The sequence below is a fragment of the Onychostoma macrolepis genome, chromosome 08, assembly GCF_012432095.1.
Source record: "Onychostoma macrolepis isolate SWU-2019 chromosome 08, ASM1243209v1, whole genome shotgun sequence".
Taxonomy (NCBI): domain Eukaryota; kingdom Metazoa; phylum Chordata; class Actinopteri; order Cypriniformes; family Cyprinidae; genus Onychostoma; species Onychostoma macrolepis.
In genome coordinates this window covers 15,381,830-15,395,234 of record NC_081162.1, presented here as the reverse complement: position 1 = coordinate 15,395,234, position 13,405 = coordinate 15,381,830, and the positions used below count along the sequence as shown (strand labels likewise).

Sequence of the window (13,405 nt, the reverse complement as noted above, 5' to 3'; positions counted from 1 at the left end):
GGTGTCATGTCAAAAAAGGTGATGTTTACCTTAAGTAAAACATTATAAAATCTCATAAAAGGGCTGATTTCTGCACAGATGTGCAACTGGACAGTCTATAATATGGGGTGTTATTAAGGCAGTCCAATCAAAAGTTTAATTGAAAGTGCATGCAATAAACAGTGTAGGATGTTTCACGGTTCTTAACCTCTCTCCATGCCCACTTATATACACTATAACATTTATGTAACCTGCTCTGTGCTGTTAATCTCTACCAATGACAGATCAATAGTAATTTATAAACATATACTCTTTTATTTTGTTTGATATTAGCAATGCATTAAATACAGCATAAAGACAAACCTATGGTTTACTCCTGTCAGACTGAAGTGTGCTATAAAATCACCACACTGTTATCGGGGCTGCATTCAGAAATGAGGGTGACACACTGAGCTTAAGGGTCTAAGGCAATTGTACATCCCTATAATTAGACAATTCTGAGGCTTCGGGCCCCCTGGATTTACTGCAGGTCATTAGTTTTACCTGAAGGTGCATTCATGGAGGATCTAAATATAGACATTATATTACTTCAGAAAGGAGAGCTTTATACAATGCTTTTAATTCAACACTTGAGTTAAAAACAACTGGATATATGCTTACATTACCAGCAAGATAAGTTTAAGAGCCATTTAATGTATTTATCATTAACAGTTCAGGACAGCATAAAGACAGAGACATCACAGTCAAACATTAATATAAACTATAAGTTAAATATTTGCAGATGCGGATTAGATCTAGTCCTTCACTCCACCAGTGAGGTTTTGATTAAGCTGCTCTTATTAATAGAAACCATCAGAATTTGTAAAATTAAGAAAACAATTTTGAAATGAAAAAAACAACAACAAATAAGCGGTAAAGACCAAGAAACTATAAGGCCCTCAAAAGAAAGGGTTGATTTGTAAGCACCATTGAATATTTTTGCTCTTTGAGCTAAAAAGTACACTTGAAATTGAGGCAAGAAGTTAAAAATTGGCAATAATAAACTTAAAATAGTACTGAAAACAGGAAAGGAGTTTAAAGTAAAAAAAAAAAAAAAAAAAAAGGAAAATAAAAAATAAAAAAATACATCTGAATACAAGCATACCATGTTTCAGCTGACTGATTAGTGATGTTAAATTATTCAGTCAATTTTTGAAAGGGGAAGCTAAATCGCACAATAATGGACCGAGATGGTGCAGAAACCTGAGATTTTAATATACAGTGATAGGAACATGCTAATGCTAATGCTACGTCTTTGGGTTTTACTAGATTTAGGTCTATCATACAGAAATGATAGGTTTCATGTGGACATTATAAAGCATAAAAACAAGCAACAAGGACCTTCAAAGCACACAATAATGACACTGCACACATTCCGTGGATTAAAAACACTTGTTTCCAGTTTAAAAACTATTTGCTTTGAGGACCAAATAAAATGTTAAAATCCAATTAAAAATAAATCAGCATTTTACCAACACTAGGCTTCAATTTGGATAGATACGAGGAGAAAAAACCCATTATTTATTAGCATAAATTCAAGTATTGTTTAAAATATTTTATCATGGTTTTAAGTTGCAGTGTCGAACTTCCATGCTGATACGTAACAGACAGTGACGTGTTACGAGCTACAATACAAACACGATGAACCTCTCATTAAGATTTCATTAAGACATGATGCTTTGTTGCATTATTGTCACTAAAGTGACCTTATTTACTCAAATCTTTGTTTGCGTCATTAAAATTGTGTCAAATTTGAGCAAATACTGTCAACTGTTAGGACAACTGAAGGTAACATATATAACAATATATATATAAAAATGAAATGCAGACTTTGCATGTTACAAAGGCCGTCACATACTGTACATACTCGCTTAACTAGTCCAAACTAATCCAGGAACACTGTTAAATATCCAGGCCTTCTTGGTTACTGACCACACAGCTGAAGTTAGATTTTTAAATACGTGTAAAAGCACAATAAAGTTTCCTATCCAAATATACACTAAGTATGCAAAATGAAAGATGTACAATATTATATGTTTTAACATTATTAATACTCTTTAAATTATAGCACTGCTGTTCCCAAAGAGCATATCCCTCTGATACATACATATATATTTACCTAAATACAAAACTTCAATAAAATCCTACTATATCTATTGATTCTTCACATGATCCCTTTGCTTTTCTTTATCTTCTAAAATGTACAGTACTTTTAATAAACACTGAAGAACACAATCATTTTTTATTGTGCTTTTCCAAACAACCGCGCAAAGCAACTCCCCAGGACAGTCACGCACTGTAACACAGCATTGATTCATGTTTAAAAAGTGCTATACACCATTTGTTTTCTCCCAGTTGATCAATAACGGTTTCAACCTTCAATAATCAACATTTTGATTACAGTGAAATCTTGTATTTTGTATTGTTTGAGAAGCTTATAGCCTCCTACTGTTTCCCTGTTATTCTTAAAATGCGCCGTTGCTAGAACTTCACAATAAAAATTGTGCTGTTAAACAGAATCAAGCGATTTTTTAAACACAATGACGGATGAGAATTAGGATTTTGAAACTGGTCCATGTAGGCTGGAATGATTTCAGTACTTTTGTAATACCTGATATGAGTGAGAGAATCGCAACAGCTCTCCGAGGGCACCACCTCCCATGACACAGTGCAGACACACGCATGCTAAGCTACAGTAATTGCACATAATCACCACGTATCTGAACTTAACGTCACCATCCAGACCACACCACCCTACTTGCTGACGCAAGATTGCAGTCAGAGGCGAAAGGAAGAGATAATACAGCCTTTTACAGTTAGATTTAGCCATTCACATGCCAGTCCAGATCCATTAGGAGACCAAACAATGTAGCAATGTGGGCAGACACTGCTAGCCAAGATTAGCATCGTTAGCATTAGCGATTTTCTCAGCTGCCAGAGCAGGAGATAAAGGTGGTTGGACGGTTCTCATTCCTGGTCGTGTTGACCTCAGCCGGACCTCTCTGGATGAGGTTGGCCGGGAGTTGAGATGTGCTGAGGCATAGTCTCAAAATGATAAGCCAGTCTTGATATCTGAGAGACAGATATCACCTCATTCAAAGATCTCCATCGGAGGGGGGTAAACACAACCTGAAGAGCCTGCGATGAGGATTAAAAAGGGTTTGGTTACTGTAGAAGTTTCATTCAACTCTAAAGCCAACCAGGAATAATAACTTTCAATTTTTAAAGTTAAATAGCAAGAGTCAGTGATACCTGGGAGCACACTGCGGCATCTGGTCCATTACTCTGAGATTTTTGGCAGAAATCTCCACTCTGGTGCCCTGTGAATAAAGACAGTTATTATTGCCTATTTGAATACCGTCAGAACAGCTCAAATGTCAGTCTTCATGTTCTAAAACATGCTAAAGAGTTTCATCAGAATCTTTAGTTTCGTCTGAGTGTATATTACTAGTTTGTTGCTCGAATTACCAACAACTCTTTTAACCTTTAGACTACTTGCCCACACATATTTATTGATATATTCAAGCATATGTCAAGCACTGCAGGTGTGTAGGCACGTATTGTATCTGTTAAGGTTCTTCTTATTATTCTACTTCTCACATAATATTGCGACCTATAGAACCGTATGCTAAAAGTTGTGAAATTTAGCACACTGATTAGGCAGTTTCTCAATATATCTGTTGCCAGTTTTGGAGTCAGTCTCTCAAAACTAGATTTGATGTTTTTGAACACTTTTTATTCAAACTCCTACAGTTTTCATCCAAGTGACCAAATTCGAATCAGACCATTTGTAGCTGATGCCAGTCAAAAGCTTTTTGATATCGCTTACAGTTCAACAAATAGAGAAAGTTCAGACATATCTTCTAAATTCATATCTTTGCCGTAATGACATGAAACTTGCTGTATATAATTACCATTACAGTTTTAAGGGAAAACATCACCAATTTTTAACTAACTTTTTATTGACAAAGTCAGGAATATATGTAAATGAACAATGTGTACTCTTTCTATGTTGCATCCAACCAAATATCTCAGTTTATTTGTTAGATTTTACTGACAGATACACATGGATATCTGAGAGCAGGTAACATACAAACTGGTTGAAAATCTGTGAAGTTGTCCTTTAAGTGTACAGAAGCATTTTAGTGGCCACTTACTGGGCAAAATGCATACAGTAAACCACGGTAAGTCATGCTTCTTCACTCCAATTTACAAGTACAAGTCTGGATAAATAGTTTGTTCACACTGAAAAAACTGCAACCTCAAATATTCAGTATGATGCCCTCATTAACAACTTGTGTGTTTGCACACTTTTTACTGTATACATCATTGCTGTAATGCCTTAAGGATGCAACAGCATCACCTATTGGCCAAATCAACCACTTTAGTTTTTTCTTATTACACAATTGGTCATTTTATGGCCAAACAAATCTATTGAGTCATACAGCATGCATGTGATTGGCCTAGAAGTTGCTACCTGCAGCTATAATATGTTTCAATGTTTATTCGTTTATAATGCCTGTGTGTATATTTTCCATTTATGTTCTATTTCTCGTCTCTTGTCAATAGAAAAGAAAAAAGAAATAAAAGAAATATAAACAATCTTTTGATTTAGTGACTCAATGTGAGTTAGTCTGGAGTGGCCTATTTAGCAGCAGGTATAGATGTAAAACATTTTCTACCAACCACAGGATTGAATTTGTAAGTTTTAAAGACATAAGGTGTGCGGTTTGAGATACATGTCATAAGCTGTACCTGTTTGCGCATGATGTCCATGGTCTGCATTAGGCAGCGGGGCATGAGGCCGTGGTTTCTGGATAGAGTAACGGCCTGCTCCAGTGACACAGTCAGAGTACACCTACACAGAACAAAAACCTTAGTCAAGAGGCAGTTTAGACAATCTGTTATAGATGTATCTTACTGTAGCAGTAACCTAGGATACAAATCACCTGGATTAGATGCACATTTGAGCAAGAAACAATGAAAGTCAAAATAAAATATAGTTTACAGTAGAAACTTGACTGTGGCTCCACTTTAGTAGTAAGAGGCTTAAAGATAAGAAGCGTGTGTTTTGAGCCGTCACTCAATAAAACTCTATTCCCATCTGTGGATTCACGCTTGACTACTGGATCTAGAGCAACATGAAAACAACATTTCACTGCGGATACCTCTGCATCCCAGTGGCACACATGGTGATGTGACAGGCTCCCAGCCGGTTGCAGAGTTCAGAGGACACCACAAGAACACTGACTCCAGAGGGCTGACCCGCAGAGCCGGGTTTTACATTCATATACGTCTGCATGAGCCGACAGAGGTCATCCAAGGTGTTAAGCGGCCGGAGGAGCTGGAGATTAAAATGATTAAATTCAACTTTTTGGTTTTAAACTTTAATAAAACTTTTCTAAGCATTTTGATTGTGTTCTGTTTAGTCTGTACAGGAATCCCAGTACCAAAACATACACAAGTTTGGTGTTTTTAAATCTCAAAGGCTGCATTTATTTGATCAAAAATATTGTTAAAACTGAAATATTGTGAAATATTATTACAATTTAAAATAACTGGTTTCTATTTTAATATATTTCAAAATATAATTTATTCCTGTAATGGCAAAGCTGAATTTTCAGCCTCATTACTCCAGTCTTCAGAAATCATTCTATATGCTGATTTGGTGCTCAAGAAACACGTTTTTTATTATTATTTTTGAACAATATCAGCATTAACATCTTTTTGTGGAAACTGTTATATTTCTTCAAGATTCCTTCATAAATGGAAAGTTCAAATTAATCAAATTGATTTAAAACATAAATCTTGTAACATTGTAAATGTCTTTACTTTCACTATTAATCAATTTAATGCATCCTTGCTGAATAAAAACAACGGTAACACTTTACAATAAGGTTCATTAGTTAACTACATTAGTTAACATTAACTAATAATAAACTGCACTTATACAGCGTTTATTAATCTTTGTTAATGTTAATTTCAACATTTACTAATACATTATTAAAATCTTGTTAACATTAGTTAATGCACTGTGAACTAACATGAACTAACAATGAACATCTGTATTTTTATTAACTAACGTTAGCGAAGATTAGTAAATACAGTAACAAATGTATTGCTCATGGTTAGTTCATGTTAGTTAATACATTAACTAATGTTTAACTAATGAACCTTATTGTAAAGTGTTACCAAAACAAACCACCAAAAAAAAAAAAAAAAAAAAAAATCAACTGACCAAACAATTGAATGATAGTGTGTTAGGATATTACCTGGTCTATTTTCATTGCAGTGGAATTTGAGTCTGAATTTGATTTCTCCAGATAAAAAGCCCTACAAAATGAAAGACATTATATAAACAATGAACACTTTTTGCTATTTAAATCTAAAATATATTTATTACATTAAACATTTACTTAATGAGATGTTCAACTTATATTTTTAAAGTTATCTTTTTAAACTATGTTATTAATTTATATAAATAGTTTAGCAGCAAAATTAAAATCAATCAATACTTCAAGCAAAGCTCGCTCGGTATGATGGCCAAATGTACCTGAGTTTGCGGTAATAACCTTTGACCTTCTCCAGTGACAGAGCATTTGTGCGCTGCTGAAACTCTTCCATGGCAACAAAATCCTGAGACAACACACCTTCTGGCTTCTCCAGCCCTGATAAAGATGAAGAAAATGCAGATGAATGTCATGCTCTGCCCAGTGCTGTAGTGCTCTTCACATACCACTAGATGGAGACCAAAACTCATAAAGGAAACAGAGAGGCTTCAATTAGCTCTAAATGAGCACATTAGGACCAGTTTTAAAACAGGGCCATATTTGGATTATAAAGCAGAACCCTAAACGTCATGGAACCACACAAGTGACAGATTTGGAACACCACTCATTTTCATATTTCATAAGAACCTCAATTGATTTCAATAGTTTTCTGATACCAGGCTTGCATGTTGCACAAAACCCTAAGCATAAAAATACACAGCTCAAACAAAAAATGAGTAAAATAATTCACTGTCATTACAAGTGTTTTTTTTTTTTTTTTTTATTTATTTATTTTTTTTTTTTAAGTAAAATGTTTTTTTTTTGTTACTTGAAATAAACTCTACCTGAAATACACTCATTTTATTTCAGCTAGATATCTAGAACTAAAACTGATACAGACATATTCAAGAAAAAAACAATAAAAATGTTAAAAAAATAAAAACCTAAAAATAAATAAATTATGGACACTTCTCTTGCCTTGATTTATTCTCATCACGTTGCATTTTGGGATAGGTGTTTCCTCAAAGAAGAATGCCTGGCATCTTAAGAGGCAGCATAATTAAGAAGGCTACCTTTTTGAATAGCCTATAGTGCCTTAAAATACAACCTTTGTAGGCAGCTCACAAAGTTTTAGAACTGTAAATTACAAATGAAACGCATTTAGAATGGAAATAGTCATTTATCTTGTTTCTTTTGTCTGCTCCCACCTCTAGTGAAGAGGACTGATTGAAGCTTCAAAGAGCCTCCGTTCTGCAGTCTTGTTGGCAGCTCACTGAAATGACAGCTGTCCAAGAACATCGTCACCCTGATGGCCTGCCGACTGCCTTCCACCTGGTAATGCACAGATGTGTCTGGAAAAAAGTGCAATAAAGGATGTGTGAGTCACAGTGAGAGAATATTTAAAATTCTATGCAATTTCAATCTTTGTCCTTTGCACTACTTCATTTAAGAAAAGTCTACACCCGTACATACTGTATAGAGTATTCTTTATGTTTGAGGTCACACTGGGAAACTTGTAAGGTTAATTAGGTTGTAATTAGCCTGATGAGAAGAGTAAAGGCAAAAACCTCACAGATGTGTGAAAGGGAAAAAGCCAAGCTGTTCACATTTGTACAACAGAGATTATATTGTAAATAAAACACCTTTGCGGCGGGAACAAACCACAGAGCAGAACATCCTCCCTCAGATTTAGTCAAACCAAAACAGAAGACGGCAGATAAAGCTGTTCTCCTATCACGACTAACTGTGCTGACATTCCTGAAGAGGACATCTGGAGGGTGTGTGTATGCTTGTGAGGAGGGAGAAGGGGGTGCTGCTATTTAAGGACGAAAGTTTTGGCTATCACTTTTTAGTGGAATCACAGAGCTTTATCAGAGAAAGGGAGGGACCCTGGATCTAACTATTTGTAAAGGAAAGGAATTTGTGGTCATTGTTGCTGGGGTTTCAGTGGGTTTACAAAATGCATTTTTACTAAAATAAATATTTTTGCCATTTCTAACCTGTGTGTGCGTTTTTGTGACAAATGAGGACATAGATTTGTATAATGAAAAGTGTATGACAGGTATTACAAGGAGAAGGTGACTTTTCAGGTGTGTGTGTGTGTGTGTGTGTGTGTATGTATATGTGTGTGTGTGTGTGTGTGTGTGTATGTATGCATGCATGCATGCATGTATGTATGTTTGTATGTATGTATGAATACACACACACACACACACACACACACACACCACACAACACACAACACACAACACACATACTTTTCTGTTGGCACTGTGATTGACAAGCTATTACTCGATGTGTTAATATATGTGGTGTGGTGTCATACTTGGGACGAGGCACTCATTCTCCAGTGGGCGGAACAACACGGTGACTTTCTCCAGATCCAGCAGTGCTGCTTTTGTATCTTCCAGCATGATTCGCTCTTCTCTCTGTTCAAGTAAACAGTTTGTGAGCCCAAAATAATCAAGATCTTCATGCTGAAGGAGGAGAGTATATGACTGAAATAATACTGCACACGTCCAGGAAAATCCAGGATATGATGGCCTTGGTTCTGTATTTAGTCCTAACAATCTCAAGATTCAATTCTAAAACTTTATTATCATGCTTGTGTGTATTAGTAGAAAGCACTGAGTTATTGTGGGATGACTGTCTCTGAATCAGCTATGAGAAGATGTAATGTCTAATAGTCTTACCACATGTGGAGAGAGTGTTGACTGGAAGTCAAAGAGCACTCCGATGGTGGCGATCTGCTCCAGCCATTTCCGGCTGACCTCTTTACTGTCCTCCTCATACTCTCCATTATTGTTGAAACGCAGGTTCAGCGCATTCACAAGCTGCTCCGCCAATGCACACAGCGCCCCCACCAGAGACTGGCAGAATATCACATCCCTTCGCAACTGGAGTTCTGTGTCTGAGACAGATGAGTAGAAAAGAATTCATGATATTTGTATAAATATATGTATATACATGTGTGTACACTCACATTTATTCATTATGCATGGAAAATATGTTATTTTTCCATATGTTTGTATCACATTTTTAAGAGTCAATAAATCACACAGACAAATAAAAATATTTGTCTTAGACCCAATCATTTGTTTAAACTATAATATAAATTATAATATAAAATATTATAAATATTCATTACTCTGGTGAAGAGATGCGCTACTGTTTGGCATTGGTAAGATGTTTTAATGTTTTTTAAAGAAGCATCTTGCGCTCATCAAGGCTGAATTTATTTGATCAAAAATACAGTAAAAACAGCAATATTGTGAAACATTAATACAATTATTAACATATTTAAAAATGTAGTTTATTCCTGTGATGACAGCTGAAATTTCAGCAGCCATTTCTCCAGTCTTCGATGTTACATGATCAGAAATCGTTCTAATATGCTGATTTGCTGCTCAAGAAACATTTTGTTTTATCATTAATGTTGAAAACAGTTGTGCTGCTCAATATTTCGGTGGAAATCATGATACATTTATTTCAGGGTTCTCTGATAATTGGAAAGATTATAAAACAGTTATTTTAAATAGAAATCTTTTCTAACAATGAATTTCTTTACTGTCACTTTTGGTCACTTTTAAAATGCCATTTTATTTTATTTATCAAACTGATTGCACCTAATCAATTGTAATAAGTCACAATTAATTGCATATATTAGTATTTGTTGAGAAAACATTCCAAATGATGATGATAATTCCTTTGAAATTCTTATGGGTCAGAAGCCATTATTAACTGGTTATTTTTACTGTTTTAACTGCTATTTTAATTTTAATTGCTCTAATTTAAAGTTTTAATTGCAGATGTTGCGAATACTGATTAATTTACTGTTCACAGATCAGTATATGTCCCAAACAGTGGCCTGAGGGGAATCCTGAATGTCCTAAAACAGTTGTAAGTCGTGTTCAGCGTGTGTAATACTTTAAGCAGATGGTGGGTTTCACAGCAGCGCTGGGTGGGAACAGGGGTCGGAGCTGCTGTCTGTGTGGAGCAGTAAGGATAAGGGCTCTAGATCAGGTTCCAAAGCAAACGCTCAACAACTTCCATATGTCTCCCACCACAGACCCCACGGGACAAACCCACTTTCACTTTATCTGTGTCTACTGCTTGCTCAGAAGCTCACAAACAGACACACCCCACTGCAACTTGACTGCACGCACACAAACATATGCAACACACTCCCTGCTACAGAATTCCAATAAAACACTCTTATCACAGCACATGGAGGTGTCTGTAAATACAGCTCAGTCCAGAACAGTAGTAGGGATGATAAATCACACACACAATGCAGTTGCCTTTCTTAAGTCTCACACAGATGATGACACAAGTGTGTGACAACGTAAACATTCTGGGTTGACTTTCAATAGCTATTTGAAATTATCTACAATGGTCAAGTTCAACAAGGGAAAGGTTCAAATCTTCAAAACTTACCAGTGCATTTAAGCAACGCCAACAAGAGCTGACTCCTTCCATCTGCAACAGTTACAAATAAACATGAATACAACCAAGTGCACAATAATACAGGACATTATAGCCTGGACAACTTTTGTAATCCAGTTTACTGCTATAGGGGCTGTTCACACTGTTTTCCATAGCCTTTCTATCACAGACATGAGACGGGGAATGCAAGCTTCCACAAATAATGTGGCAACTGCTTTTCCATAGTTTTGCAATGTAAACATGTTATTCTAAAAGAGTGGCTCTCAAGTTAAATAAAATTTAAAAAGTCTCTAGACCTCCCCATTCTGTGTGAATGGCCCCTTAGGATACTTAAGACAAAAAATGTAGGACAGGATTTTAAAATGTGCATTTAATACCAGAATGGAGCCAGATCTGAATTCAAATTTAAAGTTCATTTTGAAGGACTTGTAAAACACTACTGGTATCTTGATGTACTCCTATGGTAACATTTTTGAATATCAATTGTTATTTTCCATTATTACTGCATATTTTATTGCAAGAATCATCATTAAAATAATGTACGCTGATGATGTGTGCACTATAAAACATGTTAAAGTAAATAGAGTTATAGTGACTTACCTTCTACGAAGCGATGAAGGCTGTTAACTAAAGATTTGATTGAAATGGGCAGATTCCAAGGGTCCTCCTGGATATTCTTGAGCAAGACATACCGCCAACGTGCAGTCCAGTCATCCGTGTGCCGAAACTCTATTATTGTTAATAGAGATTATATATTAAGTAGTACAAAATAAAAGTTTTTGTTTGCACAATATATGTGTGTTCTGTGTATATTTATTATGTATATATAAATAAACACACATACAGTATATATTTTGAAAACATTTACATGTATTTACATGTCTATATTTATATTCATAACATTTATATCATAAAGAAATATATTTAATATATAAACATAGCATATTTTTCTGAAATATATACATGCATGTGTGTGTATTTATATATATATATATATATGTAATAAATATACACAGCACACATACATATATTACGTAAACAAAAACTTTAATCGTTTGACAGCACTAATATTAAGGAATAAAAGTGGGGTGAAAAAATATATTAAAATGTATATATTTATATATTTTTATATATAAATATATGTATATTAAGGACAATATAAATATATTTAGATTAAGTTAAAAAAGCCAAAAATTCTCACGAATTTTGTCAGAACCCCATATTTAAACACAAGCTAATTATACTCTCCTAAACTCCCCTAAAATACATAAAACACATAGGAGAAACTACTGTGGTATCCTCGCATGCAGAGGTAATAACGTACAGATGCAAACAGAAACATTCACACACCCCTACCCACTAAAAGAGAACCCAAATACACACATCCCTCAAACGGGTTTCCAAACATAGCATTCAAATATATCGCACACGCACACCCGATCGGGCGGTACCTGGCTGACTGTGGTCATTGTGGAAATGCTTGGTTTCCTCACAGGCTTTGCTCATGATAGGGCCCTTCAGGAGACTGTTGATCGAGTCAACCTGAGAATGAAAAAGACACAGTTAACTCCGTCACCACACACATCCTGCGCTAACTGAAGACCGGCTAACACCCTTGCTAACGTCAGGCCTGCTGCTTTCAATCTGTCCACATGTAACCTGTCTAAAAGAGCTCATTATTGATATCTGGGAAATTGAGAAGGGGTCAAAATCTGGTGACCTCTAGAAGACGATAGATTTTGAGGTCAAAGAGCAGAGGTGCAGAGGTCAAAGAGTGCTCACACAGATGATGGTAATGTGATAAATGATATTGTGGGAGTTAGAGAGGGAAACTAAGAGGGGATGTATTGATGAAGAGCAAAAAGGTGGATGGAGTCAGACAAAGGGCAACAGTTACAAAGAGACTAAGAGTTTGATTTATGAGAGAGGAAATCAATATACCTGATTGAAAAGGTGTTCCAGACATCCGTGAAGTTTATCCTGCTTGTCTAAAGGGATCTGCATATCACATGGCAACTCATCTCCTGGAAAACAAAATAAAAATAGCGATGTCTTATTAGTTATTGTCCTGAATTTCAACATTGTAACCGCATCTAACAGACGACAGTTACCTGAGCCCATCTCATCACTGCCCAGGTAAGAACTGTTGCTCCGGACGCTGGTGTATGACAGCACTGAGTCTCGGTTACTGTTACATTCACTGTCAAAACACACAAATACAAATGTTTTCATGCCTGCAGAGACCAACTCCAATTTTACTAATATTTCAAAGACAAAGATATTTAATCATGTACAAAAAATGTCTGAACCGTTGTCAAAGTATTATAGCCAACGAAACAGATGCGAAGTGTAGTAATAATTCAAAGTTGAAGAAAAAATTACAATTGTAAGGAAAGCTTCACTGAAACAAACAACTTTCCAGATTCTCTGTATGGCTGTTTCATTCCCGTTCATTTTATGATGAAATTTACTGCAATAGTGGTAGGACAACGGTTGAACACCTATTATTCATTTTGTTTGGGCTCAGAATTACAGATTTTGATTAGCTAATAACTTCTCTTTTTTAGAAAAATTGCAAAAAAGGCAAGCTTCCATAAATGTTTCAACTAGTTAAATTCACATTAATTCTCATGATCACACGATTGCAAAATACCAAAGGGTCTGCTCTATGA

At 35.4% G+C, this 13,405-nt stretch overlaps 1 protein-coding gene across 2 annotated transcripts in view; it reads right to left on the bottom strand.

Moving 5' to 3' along the window:
* Positions 1–291: 291 nt before the first annotated feature.
* prex1 (phosphatidylinositol-3,4,5-trisphosphate-dependent Rac exchange factor 1) overlaps positions 292–13,405 on the bottom strand; it is a 69,783-nt gene continuing 56,669 nt past the window's right edge. For both annotated transcript variants that reach the window (XM_058784764.1, XM_058784765.1), the window contains exons 27-40: positions 12,845–12,933; positions 12,675–12,757; positions 12,185–12,275; positions 11,334–11,462; positions 10,725–10,766; positions 8,981–9,198; positions 8,614–8,716; positions 7,496–7,639; positions 6,572–6,686; positions 6,291–6,351; positions 5,187–5,362; positions 4,774–4,876; positions 3,271–3,338; positions 292–3,156 (exon numbers count right to left, since the gene is read on the bottom strand). In XM_058784764.1, coding sequence (XP_058640747.1) covers positions 3,114–3,156; positions 3,271–3,338; positions 4,774–4,876; positions 5,187–5,362; positions 6,291–6,351; positions 6,572–6,686; positions 7,496–7,639; positions 8,614–8,716; positions 8,981–9,198; positions 10,725–10,766; positions 11,334–11,462; positions 12,185–12,275; positions 12,675–12,757; positions 12,845–12,933 — 1,465 coding nt within the window. In that variant the 3' untranslated portion in view covers positions 292–3,113. The remainder of the gene's footprint in view (positions 3,157–3,270; positions 3,339–4,773; positions 4,877–5,186; positions 5,363–6,290; positions 6,352–6,571; positions 6,687–7,495; positions 7,640–8,613; positions 8,717–8,980; positions 9,199–10,724; positions 10,767–11,333; positions 11,463–12,184; positions 12,276–12,674; positions 12,758–12,844; positions 12,934–13,405) is intronic.